This window comes from Petromyzon marinus, chromosome 5, assembly GCF_048934315.1.
Source record: "Petromyzon marinus isolate PM22_M1 ecotype Great Lakes invasive population chromosome 5, UKy_Petmar_22M1.pri1.0, whole genome shotgun sequence".
Lineage (NCBI taxonomy): Eukaryota > Metazoa > Chordata > Hyperoartia > Petromyzontiformes > Petromyzontidae > Petromyzon > Petromyzon marinus.
The window spans coordinates 1,179,686-1,203,658 of NC_133671.1; the positions used below are offsets into that span (position 1 = coordinate 1,179,686).

The following is a 23,973-nucleotide window of genomic DNA, read 5'->3' on the forward strand; positions in this document are numbered from 1 at the left end:
GGCGAAATATATATTTTTCAAGGGGGGCGACTCGGCCGGCAGACAACACCAGGCATTCCACAAATACACTCACTCACTCGCCCACCCACACATCGCCCACCCACACACCCACTCGCCCATCCACCCACTCACTCACTCATCCACACTCTTACTCACCCGCCAATACACTCACTCACCTGCCCACACAATAATTCGTTCACCAATACACTTACTCGCCCAGCCACTCACTCGCCCATCCATCCACCCACTCGCCCATCCACTCACTCGCCCACAAGCTCACTCGCCCACTCACACACCCACTCGCCCATTCACTCACCCACACACTCACTCAACTCACGATAATAAAAAAGTTGAGTCGTGAAAGGTGTGGCTCCGAAACTATGTGTTCAACAATGGTAACTCACAAGGAAGTAAGTCTAACATTTTTTATTTGCATTCACTGGATCTGTCACTGCTGAGATGCTAGCTTAGGGCCATGTGTCAGGGTGTGAGTCTCTGAAGGGGGTTGGTCCAACATAGTCGAGTCAGAGAGACACTCACAGAGCCAGCACCATTGAGATCGCACGCAGCTCTAGAGTTTCGTCAGAGTTTCGTTGTCGAGACTCCGGCGGCAGCGAGCGATGGAGCTCACAGTGAAATTCTTCCGCACGCTCGTCTTCTTTTTGGTCACGTTCTACTTCTCAGAGGTGAGCCGAGTGTCCCAGTACACGCGTTTTTGTTCCAGTGTGTGTGTGCTTGTGTGTGTCCCAGTGTGCGTGTTTCCCAGTGTGTGTGTGTGTGTGTCAAGGCCTATGATACCATCAGTAGGCCTGGGCTATGGATTTATCTTCGTGCTTTCGGAGTCCCTGACCCACTGCTCACGATCATTAAGGACCTTCATGATGGTGAGTGGGCCCGGGTAAAACTACGTGGCCGGGAGTCGGAGCCATTCCCTGTACACCTTGGGGTACGACAGGGATGTCCTCTGGTTCCCACATTTTTAACATCTATTTTGACCACGTAGTTTAGGAAGCCTTCAATAGCTATACCGGATGAATTTCCATTTGGTACAGATACAATGTTAGGCTGATTGATGCCCGGGTGCGGTCAAGGGATGGCTCCCTATTGCTGAACTATGTTATGTATGCCGATGATCTGGTAATTGCTGCTCACTCAGAGGAGGAGTTGGAGGTGCTGCTGCTAAACCTAGAGCTCGCCACCAATAGGTGGGGCCTTACCATCAGCCCCACCAAAACAAAGCACCTGCCTGGGTATTTTGTAACATCGGACACTCCACCACCACAACTCCCAAATGGTGATAGGACAGTTGTGGAGAGAGTGGAGAGTTTCCCATACCTTGGCAGTGTGTTCATGACCGGCTCCAGTTTAACAGCAGAGGTCTCACTCCGAATCAATCGAGCGGCATTATCTTTTCATCGGTTGCGTAACGCTGTGTGGCAGCTACCTGGTCTATCACTCCGCACGAAGCTTCAGGTCTTCTCGGCCATGGTCATTCCCTCCCTTGTCTATGCTTGCAAAACGTGGACCCACCTAATGGAAAATGTTCGCCGGTTAGAAACATTTAGGCTGGCCTGCCTACGATCCATCCTGGGTTTAACCAGGCTGGATTGTGTGAGGAGCTCACAAATCCTTGAAAGATTTGGACAAAGTCCCATCGGGGAGCTCCTCCGGCAGGCAAGGCTGCGTTGGCTGGGTCATGTAGCCCGCATGCCCAGCCACAGCTTTTGTTCTGCCGGATCGAGGGGGCTAAACTGGCGCGGCACGGGCTAGAGAAGAGATGGAGTGATGTGGTACAGAGGATGTGGAGCTGAGTAGACTTGCCAATGACTGGTACCAACGGTGTCAAGATCGGCCTCTGTGGAGTTGGCTCGTGAAGGACGCTACTGGGCAGTTGGAGGCAGTCGCCCTCCAACAACAACAGAGGGCGGAGGAGCGACGCTCACAACAACGATTGGAACGCCGGGTAGCTAAAGCACAGCAAATTGGCACAGTAAGGGGCACAGATGGTGCATCAGCCAGTTGTCTCAGTCGACCCGTGGCACCTGGGTCTGCCCCATGACCTCCTGCCAGCGGGCGTTCGACACTTCACGTGGCCTCAATGTGCACATAGCCTGGCACAAGCGTTGTGGTGACGTCACCACCACTTAGTGGCGAATGGCGGTTGTTGTTGTCCCTGTGTGTGTTCTTCGTGCTTTCGGAGTCCATGTTGTTGTGTTTAGTTTGTTGTCCTTCACCCGCACCTCCGATTAGCATGGTTGGCTACATATGGTGCGAAAGAAGTTCAACATTCAAACAAACATTGATGATGCCTTGCAACATGTGTGTAATTGGTTCATGACCAGCTCCGATTTGTTAGCGGAAACCTCACTTTGAATCATTGAAAGTAATATTGTGGTTTCATTGGCTGCATAGTAACACTTTGTTTTGTCTTTCCCTGTGAAGGTTCTTGTGCAAGCTCCATCCCTAGATGACAAGTTTTGCCCCCCAGGGAAATATAGCAGCAAGACTGGTGTGTGCTGCAATATGTGTATGGAAGGTAAATATGTCGGTGCAAGCCCACAATGTAAATGACGGTTTACCTGCTTGGGCAAGTATATTTGGGGCGGCATGGTGGAAAGATGTTAACTACCTCGCCTGGTATGCAGGAGGTCATGGCTTCGATCCCGACCCTGACGCCTGCATATTTGGAGTTGGCGTGTTTTCCTCGTGATCGCGTGGATTTTTATCTGACTTCTGCGATTTTTTTCCTTCTACATCTAGAAGCATGCGTTTTTGTGGCTGCTGTAAATGTCCACATGATAAGCCACTTCGTTGAGCTATTATTTGTGTCCAGGCAGCTTTTGAACCTGAGCTACATAGCTCAGTGGGCCTTACCTGGTGAAATAAAAATAGTTGAGTTTATTTTTTTCGTAGTTTTTCATAAAACGTGTTAATGTTTTTTTTCCCAAAAGTATTTAATTGAGCAAATGATTCGGGTACACACAGTGGACCATGTTTGGAAATTGCCACCAGTATTATAGACACTGCGATGAACAATGATTATTACTCAAAATAAAGTTTTTTGTTAGATTGCGTACTTAAAAATGCCTTCATTAACCCACCACCTGACACAGCCAATTAGTAAGGTTTGTCACGTAAACAAAACATGCCACTTAGTTACTACTTCAGCATACCGGTTGTGTGTTGGAAAGTAAACCCATTTACAATTTGAGTATGACGTTTCGCTGGTGATCACAACCAGCTTCATCTGGCAATTTGCCAGAATTAGCCTCACTAATTGGCTGTGTCGGGTCGTGGTGGTGGGGTAAGGACACATTTATAATTACGTGATCTAACCCAAATTATTTTTTATTAATAATATTGGTCGCCAAAGCCTACGTGTTAAAATGATGATTACCAACGTTTTATATTTTGAACCTGTCTTTGTAAGTCAATAAATTCTACCTCCCTGGTGTCTACTTCCTTAACAAAGCTAACCCTTTAGGGCAATGGCTCTCAGAGTGTGGTCCAAAAACCTCCTCCCGGAGGTCTGCCGTGGCTGTGATGCCAACCGCAGGTTCAGAATCAAAACCAGAATATTTTATTCATACAAGAGGAATTCTGAGCTATAAAGATATTTTCCACAGACGATCATTAGGTTGATCAGAACAAAATTACAATGTTCATTCCTTTTGCTCAGACATGCATTCATATTTGACTTGTGATATTTAATTACAAAATAATAGAGTCAGGTAAACTTCCCTGATTAAAATACCCTAACCCCAAGATGTAAATGACCCCGTAAAAAAATTATAACTGCGTAAAAAAGAAGTGTTTACATTCCGATAACATGAATCATGTAGTATTATTATTCGGATTTAGAGAAGTGAATGCGGTTTGTCACCAGGAGTGGGCGGGCGACTGGTTGGCCTGCAGAAATGTTTACATCGGCTAAGTGATCCGTGGGCTCTACAAGTTTGGGAAACGCTCCTCGAGACTAAAACTAACAACGAAACAATTTGTACTTTTATATTTACCGGGTAAGGCCCAATGAGGCTATGCAGCTCTTTTTCAGAAGGAACCTGGCTATCACAAATGATAAACTCAACGAAGTGGCTTATCATCATGTGGATATTTTTAGCACGAAAAGAGTATAAATGCTTTATGTTGATTCTAAATGTGGAGGGAAAAACCGAAGGACCCGAAGAAAAATCCACACGACCACAGTGAGAACAAACTCCAAATATTCAGCAGGCGTCAGGGTTGCGATCGAACCCACGACCTCCTGCACACCAGGCGAGGTAGTTAACATCTCGGCGTGGTAAGCCACTTTGTTGAACTATCATTTGTGGTCAGGCTCCTTATGAAAAAAATACTAATAGCTCAGTGGGCCTTACCTGGTAAAATAAAAAATAATTTAGTTTAAGTCCATTTATTTTTTCGAGATTTACTTACCTTGCCTATAGTTTGCCCTCCTATCGCGTTTTTGCATTGTTGGTTATTAATTATCATTATTGCTTCATTCAATCACTCATTCCCTCCAGAACCAACGCACCAGTCTCCCTGACGCTCTCTTAATGACCTCCTGGCCCAGCCGTTTCTATGGACGCCGTTGCTAGGCTGACGATGTGCCCTCGTGGTCATCACAGAAACGTTATTTTTGTAGTCCACAGTGCATTGGTTATTCTTGGTTCTTTCGGTAAAGTCACGTAGAAGGGAAACAATAAAATAAAAAATATAAACAATAAAATTCTCACGACGTTTCGACTGCAACACAAGCAATCAATTTTTTTTATTTTCTTGCTGTGGTTTTCACACCTGATGATGATTGCTTGTGTTGCAGTTGACACGTCGTGAGATTTTTATTATTTTTATTATTTTATTGTTTCCCTTCTACGTGACTTTACCGATAGAACCAAGAATATGAATCCTTGCAGTCACGAAAGCTTTAAATCAAAATTTAGTACGTTGTTTTTTTTTTTTTTTGGGGGGGGGGGGGGGTTCACTCATAACTTAGCAACGCAAGGTAGTGGACTATTTTGTTGTTGTTTGTACACACCCAAATACGACTGTGCTTTCAAGACGATACCAAATTATATATATATAAACACGTGAATTTGCATAAACCAACCAACAAACTGGGGGTGGGATTTCGATTTAAAGCTTTCGTGACTGCAAGGATTCATCTTCTTTGGTTCTGTCGGTAAAGTCACGTAGAATGAGAATAAAATAATAACTAAATAACACGGTTAAATTCTCACGACGTTTCGGCCACAACACAAGTGGCCTTCTTCAGGTGAAAGGAACAGACCTGTCGGGACGACAGAGCTATTAATTTATTATTTTATTCTCATTCTACGTGACTTTACCGAAAGAACCAAAGAAGATGGGGGTGGGATGTATATGTATACACAGTTTATATACAGCTTATATATTGTATCAAATATATTCTCATCCATGTATCGTGAGCTTAATGATTAACTCATTTTACTTATATTCTCCATTCTTTGCCTTGGTTACGTGTATTTAAGTTTAGGATAAATTTAAAAATTTTCGTGTTTAACCCTCAGCATGGTTGGCTACGTACCGTGCAAAATAAGTTCGACATGCATACATACATACGAAAGGGGTTGGCTCTCTTATACCTCATTCATCTGCTGAAACCTTATGAACCTTTGTGGCGATGCCACTCAAAAGAATCCAGCCACCTGTGTGTGCCTTGGAGAAACCTGCGCTCAATGGGCAACATGCGCTATGAAGCCCTTTTTCACAGAAGGGGCACGGGGTCAGAACGTGACCACAACAAACAATACAAACAAACTAACGATAGGAGTGCAACGTATAGGACAGGTAAGCAAATCACTAAAGAATACATACGTAAAATAAAGTATATATTAGTTGAAATTGCAGAAGTGCATCATTGCTGAAACTTTGGTAATGCAACAAAACAAGAGCAAGACCAACCCAGACCACACCAAGACAACACATAGGCCCTCAACAAAACTGCACGTAAAAATGTAACAATCAATACATAGTTAAGAATGAAATAATATTTTAGGTTTAATTTCAAAACATCTGTTTTCACTTGCATGCGCGTATTTGTAGATGACGTGCCTTTTACTAACCGATTTAGCTATTTCATGGGACCTCTGATGTAGATGCTCACCCCGAGCTCTCATTACTCTGATAGTGCATTGTCTTTGGGCTGAAGGCCTTTTGGCATCCTCTGGTCTAACACCGTTTGAGACTAGGCTCGAAAGAAAGCCGTCTCTGGTGTGGACCAATCAGTTTCAAAGACAATGTATATATTAAATTTTGATTTAAAGCTTTCGTGACTGCAGTAATTCATATTCTTAGCTCTTTCGGTAAAGTCACGTTGAAGGGAAACAATAAAATAATAAAATATATATGAAACAATAAAAATTATCATGACGTTTCGACCATAACACAAACGGTCGTCATCAGGTGTGTCAGTCCACATTAATTTATTTATTTTCAAACGGTGTATTTATTTATTTAAAAAACGTCAGTGCCACGCGCAGAAATTTGGCAGTTTATTTAGAAGGACTAGTCCATCTATGTTCTGAAAAGAGGAGGGGGGAGACGAAAAATGAATGTATGCTGTCTGAAAGCCACTGTAAGCATGAACAATTAATTCAGACCTGAAATGGTTAATCAAATCTTTCCAATGATTGCTAAGCCAGAATCCATCTTCTCGGTTGAAATTGTCTCTGTGCTTGTATATGTGGATAGCCTCATGAACGAATCTCTCATGGTAGCCAGATGGCTTACAAAGAACCTCTGTCTTGGAAAAGTCAATGTCATGTGAGCCTACTGAATTATAACAATGATCTGCCACGGCAGAGGTGTTGGTCCTACCGTGTTTAAGGTCTGCTTTGTGTTCACGAATGCGGTCCGAGACATGGAGTTTGGTTTCTCCAATGTAACTACTACCACAGAGACAACTTAGTTTGCAGACACCAGGGTAATGTATGTCCGGAATCACATATTTTACAGACGGAACCAGATCACGGATTTTATGTAATGTGTTGAAATGGACCTGGATCTTGTGTTTATTCAAGATTTTGGAGATCTTTTTTGTGATCCCCGCAATGTAGGGTAAAGTGATGGTTTTGAAAGGCTCTTCAAGAGGGTCCTTCTTCATGGTTTGAGTAATAGCTTTGCGGATTGTATAGTCGGAGTAACCATTAACCTTAAGAGCTTGGTGTACGTGCTTGAGTTCACTGCCTATGTGTTCCTGGTCGGATATGCATTGGGCTCTATGATACAGAGTCTTGATGAGAGAATTCTTCTGTGATGGATGGTGGTGGGAATCCGGTTTCAGATAAGCATCCGTATGGGTAGCTTTCCTGTAGACAGAGTGGCTCATTGAACCATCAGGTCTCTATTTTATTAGGACATCCAAAAAAGGTAGCTGGCCATCTTTTTCGATTTCCATTGCAAATCTGATGGCTGGGTGTATGGAATTGATGTGGTCGAAGAATTGGTCTAGAGCAGGCCGGTCATGTGGCCAGATTACAAAAGTGTCATCCACGTACCTCTTCCATAAGGTTGGGCGCAGAGTGGCAGTGTGGATGGCGTCAGTCTCAAATTTCTCCATGAAAATGTTAGCTATAACCGGAAATAAGGGGGAGCCCATTGGGGTGCCCTTAGTTTGTTCGTAGAAAGTTCCATTCCAAGTGAAATATGTATTGGTTAAACGGTGTCTCACCAGGGGCGGTACCTCAGTGTTTAGTCCTTGATGAACCAAGTCTTCAATGATTGCGATGGTGTCAGGTACAGGAACCTTGGTGAATAAGGAAACTACATCAAAACTGACAAGCAGGTCGTCTGGGGACAGGGAAAAACCCTTGATTGTCGATACCAGGTGAGTAGAATTTTGTACCACAGAGGAGGTTTTTCCAGTGAAAGGACGCAGGATTTCAGACAAAAAAACGAGCCATTTTTTAGGTGGGGGAGTTGATAGTAGAGACGATAGTACGAAGTGGTTTATCTATTTTATGTATTTTGGTAAGCCGTATAATCTTGGTGGCCTGGCAGCAGAAGGTTTCAACGAAAACTGTTTAGATTGATCAATTAATGCGGTTGAATCAGAAATTATTTTGTTGGTTTGTGTGACGAGGCTGTTGGTGGGATCTCTTTTTATTGTTGTATAACTACCATCGTCGAGTAATTCTTTAATTTTGTTGTTGTATTCTATATTATCCATGATGACAGTAGCATTGCCCTTGTCAGCTGAGAGGACTACAATATCATCCCTCTTTTTTAATTTATTTAATTCAAAACGCTCATCTTTGCTGAGGTTGCTAGTTGGCATCTTAGCGTTTTTGAGGGTTGCAGCAATTTCAGATCTTGCTACGTCTGCATCGATGTGACCCAGGCCCCTGAGAGCAACGTCTACTTAGGCAATTATATTATTAACTGGTATGTGTTTAGGTGTGACTGCAAAGTTTAGACCTTTAGCTAAAACGGATATCAGACCATCGGAAATAGAACTGTTACTGCGATTAATTACGACTTTGTTAACGTCTAACTTTTTGGTGTGTGGGTCCGGTCTTTTGTTGAAGAGGAGGTTAAATTTTGAAATCAGGTTGTCCTTACATTTGGTCGACATAGTAGCAGCTGAAGTGGCAGTTATATTGTCTACGTGTTCCCAATCCGATGTGGACATTGTTGCCGTCAATGATAAGTGTGATTTGTAGAGTGTCTTGTCTAAATGATCTAGTTCGGTGCATATAAGTCTGATTTTTTCTGAGATAAGAGCTAAGCTAGTTTTGCAAAGAATTCGTTTCGCATTAGAAGAAGTTACAGCCGCAGAGGTCAGTGTAAATGCGATTGGTATTACCCCAGAGATGCGGCATCTCTTCAGAAAGGTGAGAGACTCGATCAGCTGAGCCTTCTTATCCCGGAGTTTGTTGAAGGATCTTAAAGTTATGTGGAAACCCTCCCCGTAGAGGCGGTTAAATTTTGATTTAAAGCTTTCGTGACTGCAGTAATTCATATTTACACTGACCTCTGCTGCAGTAACTTCTTCTAATGCGAAACGGATTATTTTCAAAACTAGCTTAGCTCTTATCTCAGAAAAAATCAGACTTATACGCACCGAACTAGATCAGTTAGACAAGACACTCTACAAATCACACTTATCATTGACGGCAACAATGTCCACATCAGATTGGGAACACGTAGACAATATGACTGCCTCTTCAGCTGCTACTATGTCGACCAAATGTAAGGACAACCTGATTTCCAAATTTAACCTCCTCTTCAACAAAAGACCGGACCCACACACCAAAAAGTTAGATGTTAACAAAGTCGTAATTAAATCGCAGTAACAGTTCTATTTCCGATGGTCTGAAATCCGTTTTAACTAAAGGTCTAAACTTTGCAGTAACACCTAAACACATACCAGTTAATTATATAATTGCCCAAGTAGACGTTGCTCTCAGGGGCCGGGGTCACATCGCTGCAGATGTAGCAAGATCTGAAATCGCTGCAACCCTCAAAAACGCTAAGATGCCAGCTCGCAACCTCAGCAAAGATGAGCGTTTTGAATTATATAAATTAAAAAAGAGGGATGATATTGTAGTCCTCTCAGCTGACAAGGGCAATGCTACTGTAATCATGGATAAAATAGAATGCAACAACAAAATTAAAGAATTACTCGACGATGGTAGTTATACAAAAATAAAAAGAGATCCCACCAACAGCCTCGTCACACAAACCAACAAAATAATTTCTGATTCAACCGCATTAATTGATCAATCTAAACAGTTTTCGTTGAAACCTTCTGCTGCCAGGCCACCAAAATTATACGTCTTACCAAAAATAGATAAAGTAGATACACCCCTTCGTCCTATCGTCTCTACTATCAACTCCCCTAACTACATACTGGCTCGTTTTTTTGCCTGAAATCCTGCGTCCTTTCACTGGAAAAACCACCTCTGCGGTACAAAATTCTACTCACCTGGTATCGACAATCAAGGGTTTTTCACTGTCCCCAGACGACCTGCTTGTCAGTTTTGATGTAGTTTCCTTATTCACCAAGGTCCCTGTACCTGACACCATCGCAATCATTGAAGACTTGGTTCATCAAGGACTAAACACTGAGGTACCGCCCCTGGTGAGACACTGTTTAACCAATACATACTTCACTTGGAATGGCACTTTCTACAAACAAACTGAAGGCACCCCAATGGGCTCCCCCCTATCTCCGGTTATAGCTAACATTTTCATGGAGAAATTTGAGACTGACGCCATCCAGACTGCCACTCTGCGCCCAACCTTATGGAAGAGGTACGTGGATGACATTTTGGTCATCTGGCCACATGGCCGGCCTGCTCTAGACCAATTCTTCGACCACATCAATTCCATACACCCAGCCATGAGATTTACCATGGAAGTCGAAAAAGATGGCAAGCTACCTTTTTGGATGTCCTAATAAAAAAGAGACCTGATGGTTCAATGAGCCACTCTGTCTACAGGAAAACTACCCATACGGATGCTTATCTGAAACCGGATTCCCACCACCATCCATCACAGAATAATTATCTCATCAAGACTCTGTATCATAGAGCCCAATTCATATCCGACCAGGAACACATAGACAGTGAACTCAAGCACGTACACTGGGCTCTTAAGGCTAATGGTTACTCCGACTATACAATCCGCAAAGCTATTACTCAAACCATGAAGAAGGACCCTCTTGAGGAGCCTTTCAAAGCCATCACTTTACCCTACATTGCGGGGATCACAAAAAAGATATTCCAAAATCTTGAATAAACACAAGATCCAGGTCCGTTTCAACACATTACATAAAATACGTGATCTGGTTCCGTCTGTAAAATATGTGATTCCGGACATACATTACCCTGGTGTCTACAAACTAAGTTGTCTCTGTGGTAGTAGTTACATTGGAGAAACCAAACTCCATGTCTCGGACCACATTCGTGAACACAAAGCAGACCTTAAACACGGTAGTACCAACACCTCGGCCGTGGCAGATCATTGTTATAATTCAGTAGGCTCACATGACATTGACTTTTCCAAGACAGAGGTTCTTTGTAAGCCATCTGGCTACCATGAGAGATTCGTTCATGAGGCTATCCACATATACAAGCACAGAGACAATTTCAACCGAGAAGATGGATTCTGGCTTAGCAATCTTTGGAAAGATTTGATTAATTATTTCAGGTCTTAATTGATTGTTCACGCTTACAGTGGCTTTCAGATAGCATACATTAATTTTTCGTCTCCCCCCTCCTCTTTCCAGAACATAGATGGACTAGTCCTTCTAAATAAACTACCAAATCGCTGCGCGTGGCACTGACGTTTTTTATAAATAAATACACCATTAAAAAAAAAAATGTATGCAAACCGACACACCTGATGACGACCGTTTGTGTTATGGTCGAAACGTCGTGATAATTTTTATTGTTTCATATATATTTTATTATTTTATTGTTTCCCTTCAACGTGACTTTACCGAAAGAGCTAAGAAAATGCATATATTTTCAGAGTATTTTTTTTGTTTGCATTCTAACCACAAGTATTGTGGTCAATGTAGACATGATTCCTTGTTAAAGGTTTCAGTTTGGTGTTTTAACATCTTAACACGTGTTTTGTTGCCAGAAAAAAAGGGGAAAACCTATTCTCAGTATATTTGTTTTATAAATCTCTACTCAAATTGACATTCCTAATAGTGGCAGTGTGGGTAGACAAAGGTGCTTTTGTGACGAACTTCATACCTTGGTGCTAAATTGCACCCTGAACGCACGACCTTGCCATTGGAAACTTGACCACGCACACGGCCGTATGTTCCTTGCTGTTGTTGGTATTTATAGTTGTAACAAAAATTATTTAAACACAGAGTGTTTGCCACAAATGAACCAGAATACCTCGCTCATCTCGTCAAGGAGCATAAATCATCATCACGTGATCTCCGGTCATCCTCACAGCAGCAGTGGCTTTTGGCTGGCACTCGAACAAAGTCGGTCACTGCATCGAGCGCTTTCAGATGCGCTTCTGCAGCCATCTGGAACACTCTTCTTTCCGATATTAGGAGCTATGCACTTTTAAATAACCTAGATTGAAATTAATTTCTTTAGAGCTGCTTTTTTGTGTTTAGTTTGTTGTCCTTCGGTTGGCTACGTAAGGTGCGAAAGAAGTTCAATGCAACATACATACATACATAACCAGGTTTCTCTTATTCTTAGCTCTTTCGGTAAAGTCACGTTGAAGGGAAACAATAAAATAATAATATATAAGGTTTCTCTTGTATAACCAGTTCCCCATCGATAAACCATACATTGTCCAGTGGGTTTTACCTGCGGCAAAACATACCACACCTACAAACCACGCCAGCTTTACATCATCTCACAGCACTTGCCCCCACAAGTCCTCGTACGCTGTTGGCAATCGTTGTCTTTGATGAAGTAATTCCTAACCTTACTTGGGCATAAACGCCATTGCTCAAATCTTAGAGAACAAATACCTTAAATAACTTCCTGGTGTGGCGTTGTAAGCATCAGCACTGGGGAGATAAAGTGTGATCTTGGCCAACCATTGCCTTGCGATGCGATTCAACGTACAGTATAACACAACATCATCATTAGCAATTTTATGGAGACTATATGCAACTTCATAAATACGCAAACTATATGTATTTACGTAAAACAATATTTCAGAATCAGAATCCTGATTCATTATGGAGAAATCCGATGAGCTATGAAGCTATTTTTCACAGATGTCCAGTAGGGGCACGGGGTCACAGAGTTACAACAGCAAACAACACGCAAATGATAGGAGTTCAAATTATAGGAAAGGTAAGCAAATCACTGTAAGAAAATACATACTCAACTTCACTGAGCTATTATTTATTTTTCAGAAGCAACCTGGCCACAAAATAAAGCTCAACAAAGTGACTTGTCATCATGTGGAAATTTATAGCAGCAAAATAATCAGCATCCCATCATCAGCCACATAGCCTTCTGGTAGTGCAAAAATTCAACAGCATTGGTTGAACGCAAGGGACCTTTGGAGCCAACCATACAAATTGGAGGTGCGATTAGCACGGTTGGTAGTTCACTGGTATTTTTTTCCTGCATGTGTATGCTTTGATATTGAATAGCGCATTGATTGTGAGAGCACAGTGGAATGTCAAAATTACCCAACTATGAAGCTGTCAAATGTCCACATTGCAGGGGAGAGGGAATGATAACATCACAATAGCCTGGCTTAGCTACACTCAGTCGTGTCACTCACACATTCTGTAGGAAGAAAACAAATACATTGCTTGTTTGTCCTCTCCAAATATATTCGGATTGTGCAATCGGCGTCATGTCATAGCCAACACGGTGGTGTGTAGCCTAGTATATCGACACGGCTCGATGTTAGCAACTCACGACTCTACGGGACGTCTGGCAAAAAACATTAACAAGCTGCAGCGTGTACAAACCTCTTTGGCACGTGTCGAGACAAGTGCTGCAAAATCCGACCGTGTCCGTCCAGTGCACGCCGAGTTGCATTGGCTTTAGGTCGCCGATCGAATACATTACACATAAAAGGCTTGCCACTAATTAGCCACAATACCTTGCTGATCTTGTCCAGGAGCATACACCATCACGCAAACTCCGGTCACCTTTGCGGCTGCCTTGGACATCTATAAAAAAAGCTTCATAGCTCATCAGATTTATCCAGTAATAAATAAAATATTATGATTTTGATTGCTGCCTTAGGCACCCTAACGCAACGGTTCTCAGCCGGGGGTACGGCGGACCCCTGGGGGCACGTGAGGTGATTTATGAATGTGTGAAATTATATCATACATGAGAGTCATTGGTGAATAATAATCTATGAATCTGTCAATATAAAATAAATAAGATAACATTTAAATCCATATGGTAACCTGGAACGATGAATAAAATAAATTCCTTGATCGTAAACAATGTGGTTTGCAATAGTAACCAGCGAGCGTGAACAAATTACGTCACGCACCGAGAGCGTCCGGTGATTTTTTTATTCGCTTGCAGTTACTAGCAGCTAGTTAGGGTATATACCTCAAACAATTGGCAATTCTTTTAAAATATCGACGTTCATTATTAGTAGATTTCTTTCTCAGAACCAAAGTTGGGTCAGGCAAGGGGGTGCTCGGTTGAAACAAAATTCAACAAGGGGGTACAGCAGTAGCCAAAACAGATTGAGAACCACTGCTCTAACATGTACAGGGGTGTATGCAAGTGGTGGCTGATACACCAAGCGCTGTGATCCATTTTAGTGCAGCTCAGCGGGCTCTGTCATCCACCAGAAAGTTATGATCAACAATTACCCGGTTCGAATGCTATAATGCCCAGGATTACAGCTACTTTGCTTATAAACTTAGATTTTCCCCTAAGTACGGATCATTTTTCTTTTGTTCTCCCGTCCTGCAACAATGTACAGCACACGGAAGTACATAGCAACCAACGCGCAATTGAAGTGTATGACATGAAACCTTGCCATCATTTTTATGTATGTTGAACTTCTTTCGCACCGTACGTAACCAACCACGCTCAAAATAAACACAACAACAAGCACTTCTAAAAAAGTGAGTTAGTGAAATGAGAAATTAATTTTCGGCGAGTCTTGTAACCTGGTAACAAGTTGTCCATTAAACATCCATTAAAGTATTGTTTCACTTGGTCAAGTACCCCGTTTTTGTATTGCTTAGAAATGTGTTAATCCTAAAATGTAAATGACATTAACTGAGTGCATTATTTGGCCCACATTATAATATTTTGATAAAATAAAATAACACAATATAATATTTTGTTACGATTTAGTTTATGGTATACGTTTAGAATATTTGGATGCAATACATTTCGACACGATAAGCCACTTTGGTGAGCTAGCATCGCGTGTGGCCAGGTCGCTTCTGAAAAAGAGCTACATACGTAGCTCAGTGGGCCTTAGCTGGTGAAATAAAAATAGCTAAATAGTTTAGTAAAAGGCACGTAACCTACACAGACGTGTATGCAAGTGAAAACAGATATTTTAAAAATGAAACCTAAAATATTATTTAATTCTTAACCATGTATTGATTTTTTATTTAAAGCTTTCGTGACTGCAGGGATTCATATTATTGGTTCTTTGGGTAAAGAACCAAGAACATGTATTGATTGTTACATTTGTACGTGCAGTTTTATTAAGGCACTATGTGTTGTTAATAATTGTAACAAAAATGTGTCTCTTCACCTCCCAAAACACTAAATTATGTTTTTTTCTCAGGGACGTTTGTCTTAAGTGAGTGCAAATCCAGTGGTGAAGATTCAGTTTGCGGTTCCTGCGTGGAGGGTGAAACGTACACGGAAGAACAAAACCACTTAGCAAACTGCAACGAGTGCAGCTCCTGCAGTGTTGGTGAGTGCAACAGGTGTGCCAGTTCATTTGTTCGGTGAGCCTTCGCTGGGCGCCACGGTGGCTAGGATATGTTAAATATTTTGCCTAGTATATAGGAAGTCAAGGGTTCGATCCCGACCGTGACGATGCCTCCTGTATATGTGAAGTGTGCATATTCTCTCTGTGGTGGTCACGTGGATTTTTCACTGGGTCCTTCAGTTTTCCCCTTCATATTTAGAAACATGCATTTAGAGTATTTGGCTGCTATAAACTAAACTATCCAACTCAACAATTTTTATTTTACCTGATGAGGCCCAGTGAGTTATACAGCTCTTTTTTACAAGCGACCTGGCCACAAATGATAGCTCAACGAAGTGGCTTATCACGTGGAAATTTATAGCAGCCAAATTATGTAAACGTGTGATTTTTTTTCAAAGTGTGGAGAACCCGGAGAAAAATCCACGTGACCACGGGGAGAGAGGCAGGATGTCATGGATTTGAGGTAGATAATATCTCACAACCGTGGCACCCTTAAAAATGTCCACGTGATAATCCACTTCGTTGAACTATCATTTGTGGCCAGGTCACTTCTGAAAAAGAGACACCGTACATAGCTCAGTGGGCCTTACTTGATGAAATACAAATTATAATTTAGTTTGGTTTTAGTTTAGTTTAGTGATGAGTCAATGTTATGGTGATCTCACAGCTCTCTCACACTCCAAGAGTCATTCTTGCGGGTTTAAACGATCTATGCAACAGGACAGATGCCTATGGGAAGATTATCATAATACGTACATTTATTGAATGCTTTTCATCTAGGATCTCAAAGCGCTGTATAGGACAGCAGGAGCAGACACTTCAAAATAATTTCATGAATACATTTAAAAAATAATTTACTAAATTAACTAAACATTTAATAAGTGGAAGCATATATGTAGGTTTTAAGGCGCATTTAAAAAATGTCCACAAGCTCAGAGATACCGGATTTCTCGTGGAAGAGCGTTCCATAGCCTAGGGACTACAAGGAAATAAATTATTGGTCACTCATAGACCAAAACCTCGACCTGGGAATACAGAGAAGGTCTGCATCCCCAGACTTTGGGGACCTTAAGGGGACATGGGTGAAGCATGTCAATGATGTAGGCTGGGGCAAGGTGGTATCAGAACGTCCTGCGCACCATGAAGAGCCACACGTGCTAATCGGAGGTTTATATTTGGAGAAGCAGGGGAAAATAAGTGGTGATTTTTACTATTTTTTTGTAATCTGCAACAGGTGAAGAGGAGGTGCTTCCTTGTAAAAGCACACATAATACTGTTTGCCAGTGTAAGGAAGGCTACTGCAGATCGACATACTCAGAGAAGTGTGAAAAGACAATCCCAGGACCAGGTAATGCTATCTGCGATGAAGAATTTGCTTTGTGTATTCGCTGAGATTATTCAGCTCAGTTCAACATATGTTCCTTTATTATGGCATTTTCATAATAAAAAAATAACACAGAATACGTTGATAATGTGTATATTGGGCATATATTATATAATATAGTATATATATACAAACTAAGTTGCCTCTGTGGTAGTAGTTACATTGGAGAAACCAAACGCCATGTCTCGGACCGCATTCGTGAACACAAAGCAGACCTTAAACACGGTAGGACCAACACCTCTACCGTGGCAGATCATTGTTATAATTCAGTAGGCTCACATGACATTGACTTTTCCAAGACAAAGGTTCTTTGTAAGCCATCTGGCTACCATGAGAGATTCGTTCATGAGGCTATCCACATATACAAGCACAGAGACAATTTCAACCGAGAAGATGGATTCTGGCTTAGCAATCATTGGAAAGATTTGATAAACCATTTCAGGTCTTAACTGATTGTTCACGCTTACAGTGGCTTTCAGACAGAATACATTAATTTTTCGTCTCCCCCCTCCTCTTTTCAGAACATAGATGGCCGAGTCCTTCTAAATAAACTGCCAAATCGCTGTGCGTGGCGCTGACGTTTTTTATAAAGAAATACACCGTTTAAAAATAAATAAATTTATGCAAACCGACACAGCTGATGACGACCGTTTGTTTTATGGTCGAAACGTCGTGAGATTTTTTTTTAAATATATATTTTATTATTTTATTGTTTCCCTTCAACGTGACTTTACCGAAAGAGCTATGAATATAATTTAACAGTGCTCTCAGTGGCCTCCTAATATCGGAAGGAAGTGCATTCCAGACGGCCGCAGAAGCTCATCTGAAATCACGCGATGCAGTGAGCGTCTTTGTTCGATGGTCAGCCAAAAGCCACAGCTGCTGCGAGGATGACTGGAGTTTGCGTGATGGTTTAAGCTCATTGATGAGAAATCGATCCTGTAATAGATATGCTATTAAGTGTTAAATCATGAAACTAATGCTTATTATTGTTTTCTTCTTCCAGGTTGGATGGTGGTTGGTCTAATTATGACATTGATTTTGATCATCATTTCTTTAATTCTGCCATTATGTTATTTTTACCGAAAATGGAGATGCAAAGGTATTAACCACCACACCGATAATGCTGATAATACCACGGCTTAATTATGAATCAGATTGAAACAAAACAACATTTTGGCCACTGCGTGGGTCATGAAAGATTATTAAGGTCCACGCATTAAAATAAATTAAATGAAACTTTTTTATTTTTCCAGCTAAAACCCATTAAGCTCTACAGCTATTTTTCAGAAGCAAACTGGCTATCATAAATTACAGCTCAATGAAGTGGCTTATCACGTGGAAATGTATTGTGGTCAAATACTCTAAACGCACGTTGATTCTAAAACCCTGAGGACCTGGAGAAAAATCTACGCAACCACGGGGAGAGAGACATGCAAACTCCAAATATACAACAGGTGTCAGGGTCGAGATCGAACCGACGACCTCCTGTATACCAGACGAGGTAGTTCACAGCAAGAGGAAGAGTGATTAAGAGTTCTGAAATAAAAAGTATGGAGACACGCGACACTCTCACTCACAATCTTCTTGAGCAGAAAACCGCGTTTGGCAAAGAGGGGAGGTCTTCTGGACTTTTCAGGGAGGCAACCCGCTTCAGATAAGAGGATGCTGGAAGCACTTGCAGAGGAGCTACACAGATAATAATCATAATAATAAGATGCCTTCTCAACAGTAGCAGACACGTCCAAGCAGCTGGGTTCTCATCCAACCCGAGTGGTGTTGTCGCAGGTTTATGGAGCAGGTTCCAGGCATGGGCTCCCTATTCTTCCAAGAGATGGTCTCTGTGCTGTGCCTTTGCCACACCCCAATAACTCTACCCATTTTGGGACATACTCAGGATTTTGTCCTAAACAAGTCTTGGTTCTATGTGCGCAAAAAAGAATAGGGGAAAACATTGATAATTTCTCATCCCATACTATACTGCATCCTATACTGCCTCATGCAAAATGTCACGTGTGTTTATGGTACATCGTCACAGGGGTTCTCATTATCCGTTCATGAAGATTGCAGCCATAGAAGTTCAAACTCATAAGATTGGCGGTTTGCTAGTTTGTTGTCCTCCCCCCGCACCTACAATTAGCACTGTTAGCTACATATGGTGTGAAAGAAGTTCTACACACACATACAACACGTAATAGTGCGTCCGTAGGAATTACGAGCTCACAAATACCAGTGAAATGGGGTTTGACCAAATAATATATCCTATGAGGTTAAGATCTTTATGGTTTGAGTAAAAGTTTATCTTAAAATTTCTCCTAGCCCTCAAATTTTCCCTCATTTAGAATCAACGTCAGGCATACATAGTATTTGGCTGCTCTTATAAATCTCCACGTGATGATAAGCCACTTTGTTGAGCTGATATAATTTGTGGCCGGGTTGCTACTGAAAAGAGCTACATAGCTCAGTTGGCCTTACCTGGTAAAATAAAAACATGTCCATTCATTTTTATTTAAAGCTTTCGTGACTGCAGTAATTCATATGCTTAGCTCTTTCGGTAAAGTCACATTGAAGGGAAACAATAAAATAATAAAATATATATAAAACAACAAAAATCTCACGACGTTTCGACCATAACACAAACGGTCGTCATCAGGTGTGTCGGTTTGCATAAATGTATTTATTTTTAAACGGTGTATTTATTTATTTATAAAAAAACGTCAGCACCACGCGCAGCGATTTGGCAGTTTATTTAGAAGGACGAGTCCATATATGTTCTGATAAGAGGAGGGGGGAGACGAAAAATTAATGTATGCTGTCTGAAAGCCACTGTAAGCGTGAACAATCAATTCAGGCCTGAAATGGTTTATCAAATCTTTCCAATGATTGTTAAGCCAGAATCCATCTTCTCGGTTGAAATTCTCTCTGTGCTTGTATATGTGGATAGCCTCATGAACGAATCTCTCATGGTAGCCAGATGGCTTACAAAGAACCTCTGTCTTGGAAAAGTCAATGTCATGTGAGCCTACTGAATTATAACAATGATCTGCCACGGTAGAGGTGTTGGTCCTACCGTGTTTAAGGTCTGCTTTGTGTTCACGAATGCGGTCCGAGACATGGCGTTTGGTTTCTCCAATGTAACTACTACCACAGAGGCAACTTAGTTTGTAGACACTAGGGTACTGGGGGAGCTAAGAATATGTCCATCTATATCGTTCTTTAGATACGTCCAGTACTCACTGAGCTGCATTGGCTTCCGGTTGCCAAACAAATACATTATAAGGTCTCACTCATCACACACTACCTCGCCTGGTATGCAGGAGGGCGAAGACTCGATCCCGACCCTGATGCCTGTTGTATATTTGGAGTTTGCATATTTTCCCCGTGGTCATGTGGATTTTTCTCCGGGTCCCCCAGTTTTTTGCCTCCACATTTCAAATCAACATCATGCGTTCAGAGTATTTGGCTGCTATACATTTCCACGTGATGACGATAATCCACTTCGTTGAGCTATCATTTTCAATGCCGAGGTCGCTTCTGGAAAAAGAGCTATGTAGCTCAGTGGGCCTTACACATGGTAAAATAATAAGTAGTTTTTTATTAATAAGGCCGGCTTATTACAGTTCTGAAAATAAGGCCGGCTCATGCCGGTTCTGGACTTCTACCCCTCCATGTCGACGCTTCCCGCCTTTACAAAACCCCCACCGCCGACCAGCGCCGCCCATGATCTAAACAGTGTGGGCAGCCTTGATCCAGCAGTGGATTGCCAATAGAGCGATACATGAAAGCTCGAAATTTTTTTCACGGATTTATTTATTTATTTTATCGTTCACTACCGCACTGCTCACCAACTTTGTATCTCTCATTTGTATGGAAACCCAACCGTGGGAAGTTTTAAATGGAAGGGATTATGAAGAAGTCTCTCTGATTGATAGACTTTTCAACGTGAGTATACTTTTTTTAAACCTGTTTTTATACCTAAACCGTTTAAAATTCAACAAATTATGAATCTGGAAAAACAACTCAACGTCTAACTGTAATATTTTCCAAAGATGCACGACAAATTCCGTGGTAAATCAGTCCGATTCATTGTGTTTATGACTACATAGTAATTCGAAGTAACATTACAATAAAAAATGAAAATCTCCGGTAAATGTATACACCCTACGTCAGCATTAAAGATAGTGAAGTGTGTATCAAAATCACCGTTAACTTTAAGGTTGTGTTGAATTGCACGCCCTGGAACTGTATTGTTAATTGAAAAGTGTCAAATTTGGAGAGTACATTATGAAAAGATCTAAGAATTTATCAGGACCACTACTCTGACCATGGGCACATAAGAAATGCAGCTCCTGCTAAATTGGCAAAAAGGCATTAACACTCCACTATAACTGTGGCAATACAACATTTAAATTCAGGTTGGCTACGTATGGTGCGAAATAAGTTTAAAACAAATACGTCTATTTTTTATCATGCACAAGTATAATTGGTTATTTTCGCATGATCACAGGTGAGACACTGGACGTCTAGACAGAAACTGATTTACAAGAACATAAAAAGGCTGCAGAGCTCCATTGGCAAAAACCCTCAACACCTCCTCGATGAACTGGACAGCCAGGGTACCATCTCTCACAGCGTCTACCGAGAGGTCCAGGACACTCGCACCAGCTCTGACCGTGCGGCAAATCTGATCAAACAATTTCTGAACCACGGCGAGACGGCCTGCCAGAACCTCTTAGATGCCCTCCACGCAACCAGAGACAAGTATCCGGACCTTGCGGACTGGCTGGATTCCCTCGGTATGTAGCTTCATTGTGGATCATGACATGCAATTGTCCTTCCGTCCTCACCTCCGATAAGCACGGTTGTTTACTGCGTATGGTGCGAAAGAAGTTCAACATACATACTACACTATACATTACTATACACTACACTATACACTGCACTATACAATACACTATACACTACAATACGCTACTATACTAAATAGAAAACAAATTTTCTTTATAAATGCACTTGGTGCGTAGTTTGTTTTCCTTCCCCCGTACCTCGATTATCAATGTTGGCTACATAGGGTGTGAGAAATTTTCAACATACATACATTATTGCGGTGGGTTTTTCATGGACTACTTTAGAATCCAAATATTTATGCTGGAGGAATCTGAAGGGCTTTTAAGCTTGTGATTTAAAGCTTTCGTGACTGCAGGGATTAATATTCTTGGTTCTTTCGATAAAGTCACGTAGAAGGGAAACAAAATAATAAAAATATAAAACAATAAAATTCTACCGACGTTTCGACTGTAACACAAGCAATCATCATCAGATGTCCAGTAGGGGCACGGGGTCAGAAAGTTACAATAACAAACAATACAAAGGCATGAAAGGCGTTCAAAGTATAGGGAAGTTAAGCAAATCACGAAAAACAATATGTCCAAGGCGTTATCAAATCCTTCTCCAAGTTTTCACACATATAGGACATAAATATATATTGTATAATATGAAACAAATTATAATCTTAAATGTTTTATTTGTGTGTGTCCTGACAGAACGTAAATCCATTGTGGTCGTTGAAGGAAGAAATATGCATCTCGTCCGCAGAAATAAACTTCATCTGAAGCGGTGGATCAGCGATAACCCAGACTACCTCATTGAGGAGCTGGAGAATAAATTTATCATTCAGAAGGACGCCTCCGACGAGGCCAAGAATCAGCGCAATTCTTTAGAAGTCACCGGCTTCCTACTCGATCACATTATTAGCTGTGGGGAGGAGAGGTGTCGGGAATTCCTCGATGTGCTTAAAACCATACTCAGGTACCCAAAAGTTAACAAATGGATGAGCATCCTGGGTAAGTACATGAGTGTGTACGAGACTACCACGGTGCCGATATGTTAACCACCTCGCCTGGTATACAGGAAGTCGTGGGTTCGATGCCAACAATGATGCCTGTTGTATATTTGGAGTGTGTATGTTTTTCGCGTGGTCGGTTATTTTGTCTCCGGTGTTCTCTGGATTTTCCATCCACATTTTGATTCAAAGTGCGTTTTTTCCTGACCTGATCCTATTTTGCGATCCCCAAGATTGATCATGCCATCCTCATTTACACAACGTGTGCTCCTCCCTTGATATAAACCCTTTCCCATTCCGATGACGTCCGTGTTCGTTATCAGAATAAAATAACGTGATTGGTACCGAGGTTCCCACAAGACCATACGGGACAATGTGTGGCACAGTTTGGCGCCAGCTATCATAGAGTGTGGTCTTGTCGCTACAGTTCTCTGCAGTGAGTTATTAAGTATTTTAAAACAATGGTACTGCTATGCCTCTCAAAATACATTTAATGCTGAATCGCTTGGATATTCTGAGATTTGACAGTGAAGATGACACCCACCCTGAGACTTGCAGTCATCTCGGAACGGGAAAGGCTTGAGAGTCAAACGTTCAGACCTGTAACGTATATTGGAGCTAAATTTTTAAAAAATATATGCATTGAAAGGTAAACTGCACATTTCTAAGACAATGAGCAGATTTTTGTATGCATTCTACCACATAAACGGATAAATTTTGACTTAAAACGTCTGTGAATGCAGGAATTCATATTCTTTGGTTCTTTCGGTAAAGTCACGTAGATAGAAAAAATAATAAAAATCAAGTGAATAAAAAATACCACGACGTTTCGATCGCAACGCAAACGGTCGTCATCAGGAAAATGGGTTAGCCTCTAAAGGCAAACTGTTTATAAAGGTTTTGAGATGGGCGTAGCCCAAGTGTGAAGCAGAAGATTAGTGTTGGATTAAAGTCACATTGGAAAACTTTGATTCTTACCCGTGTCGTATCGATAGTTCAATGTCCATGTGCCATTTTATTGAGGTACTACTACTGCTGTGTGGTATCTCGATGTGGTCAGGGACTGTATTTGCTGTTGTTTTTGCTGACTTGCCCAAGTTTGATTAATCGACTTATATACAGCAATTATATACAGTAATTACTATTTATTGACTTGCTTACCCTTTTCCTCAATTTTTCACTCCTATCGTGTTTTGTATTGCTTGCTGTTGTAACTTCAAGATCTGCCCATAATGGACATCTGTGAAAAAGAACATCATAGCTCATTGGATTGTTCCCTTAGTCTAAATAAAGATTCTTATTACGTTATGTTCCCTAATCCACGTGTTCCTCT

At 41.5% G+C, this 23,973-nt stretch overlaps 1 protein-coding gene across 2 annotated transcripts in view; it reads left to right on the forward strand.

Moving 5' to 3' along the window:
• Positions 1-31: 31 nt before the first annotated feature.
• LOC116938930 (uncharacterized) overlaps positions 32-23,973 on the forward strand; it is a 38,781-nt gene continuing 14,839 nt past the window's right edge. The window contains exons 1-8 of one of the 2 annotated variants that reach the window (XM_076060778.1): positions 32-686; positions 2,443-2,536; positions 15,265-15,396; positions 16,649-16,762; positions 17,805-17,900; positions 20,688-20,740; positions 21,306-21,594; positions 22,342-22,641. In XM_076060778.1, coding sequence (XP_075916893.1) covers positions 621-686; positions 2,443-2,536; positions 15,265-15,396; positions 16,649-16,762; positions 17,805-17,900; positions 20,688-20,740; positions 21,306-21,594; positions 22,342-22,641 — 1,144 coding nt within the window. In that variant the 5' untranslated portion in view covers positions 32-620. The remainder of the gene's footprint in view (positions 687-2,442; positions 2,537-15,264; positions 15,397-16,648; positions 16,763-17,804; positions 17,901-20,687; positions 20,741-21,305; positions 21,595-22,341; positions 22,642-23,973) is intronic. The other variant, XM_032946664.2, reaches the window with a different exon arrangement.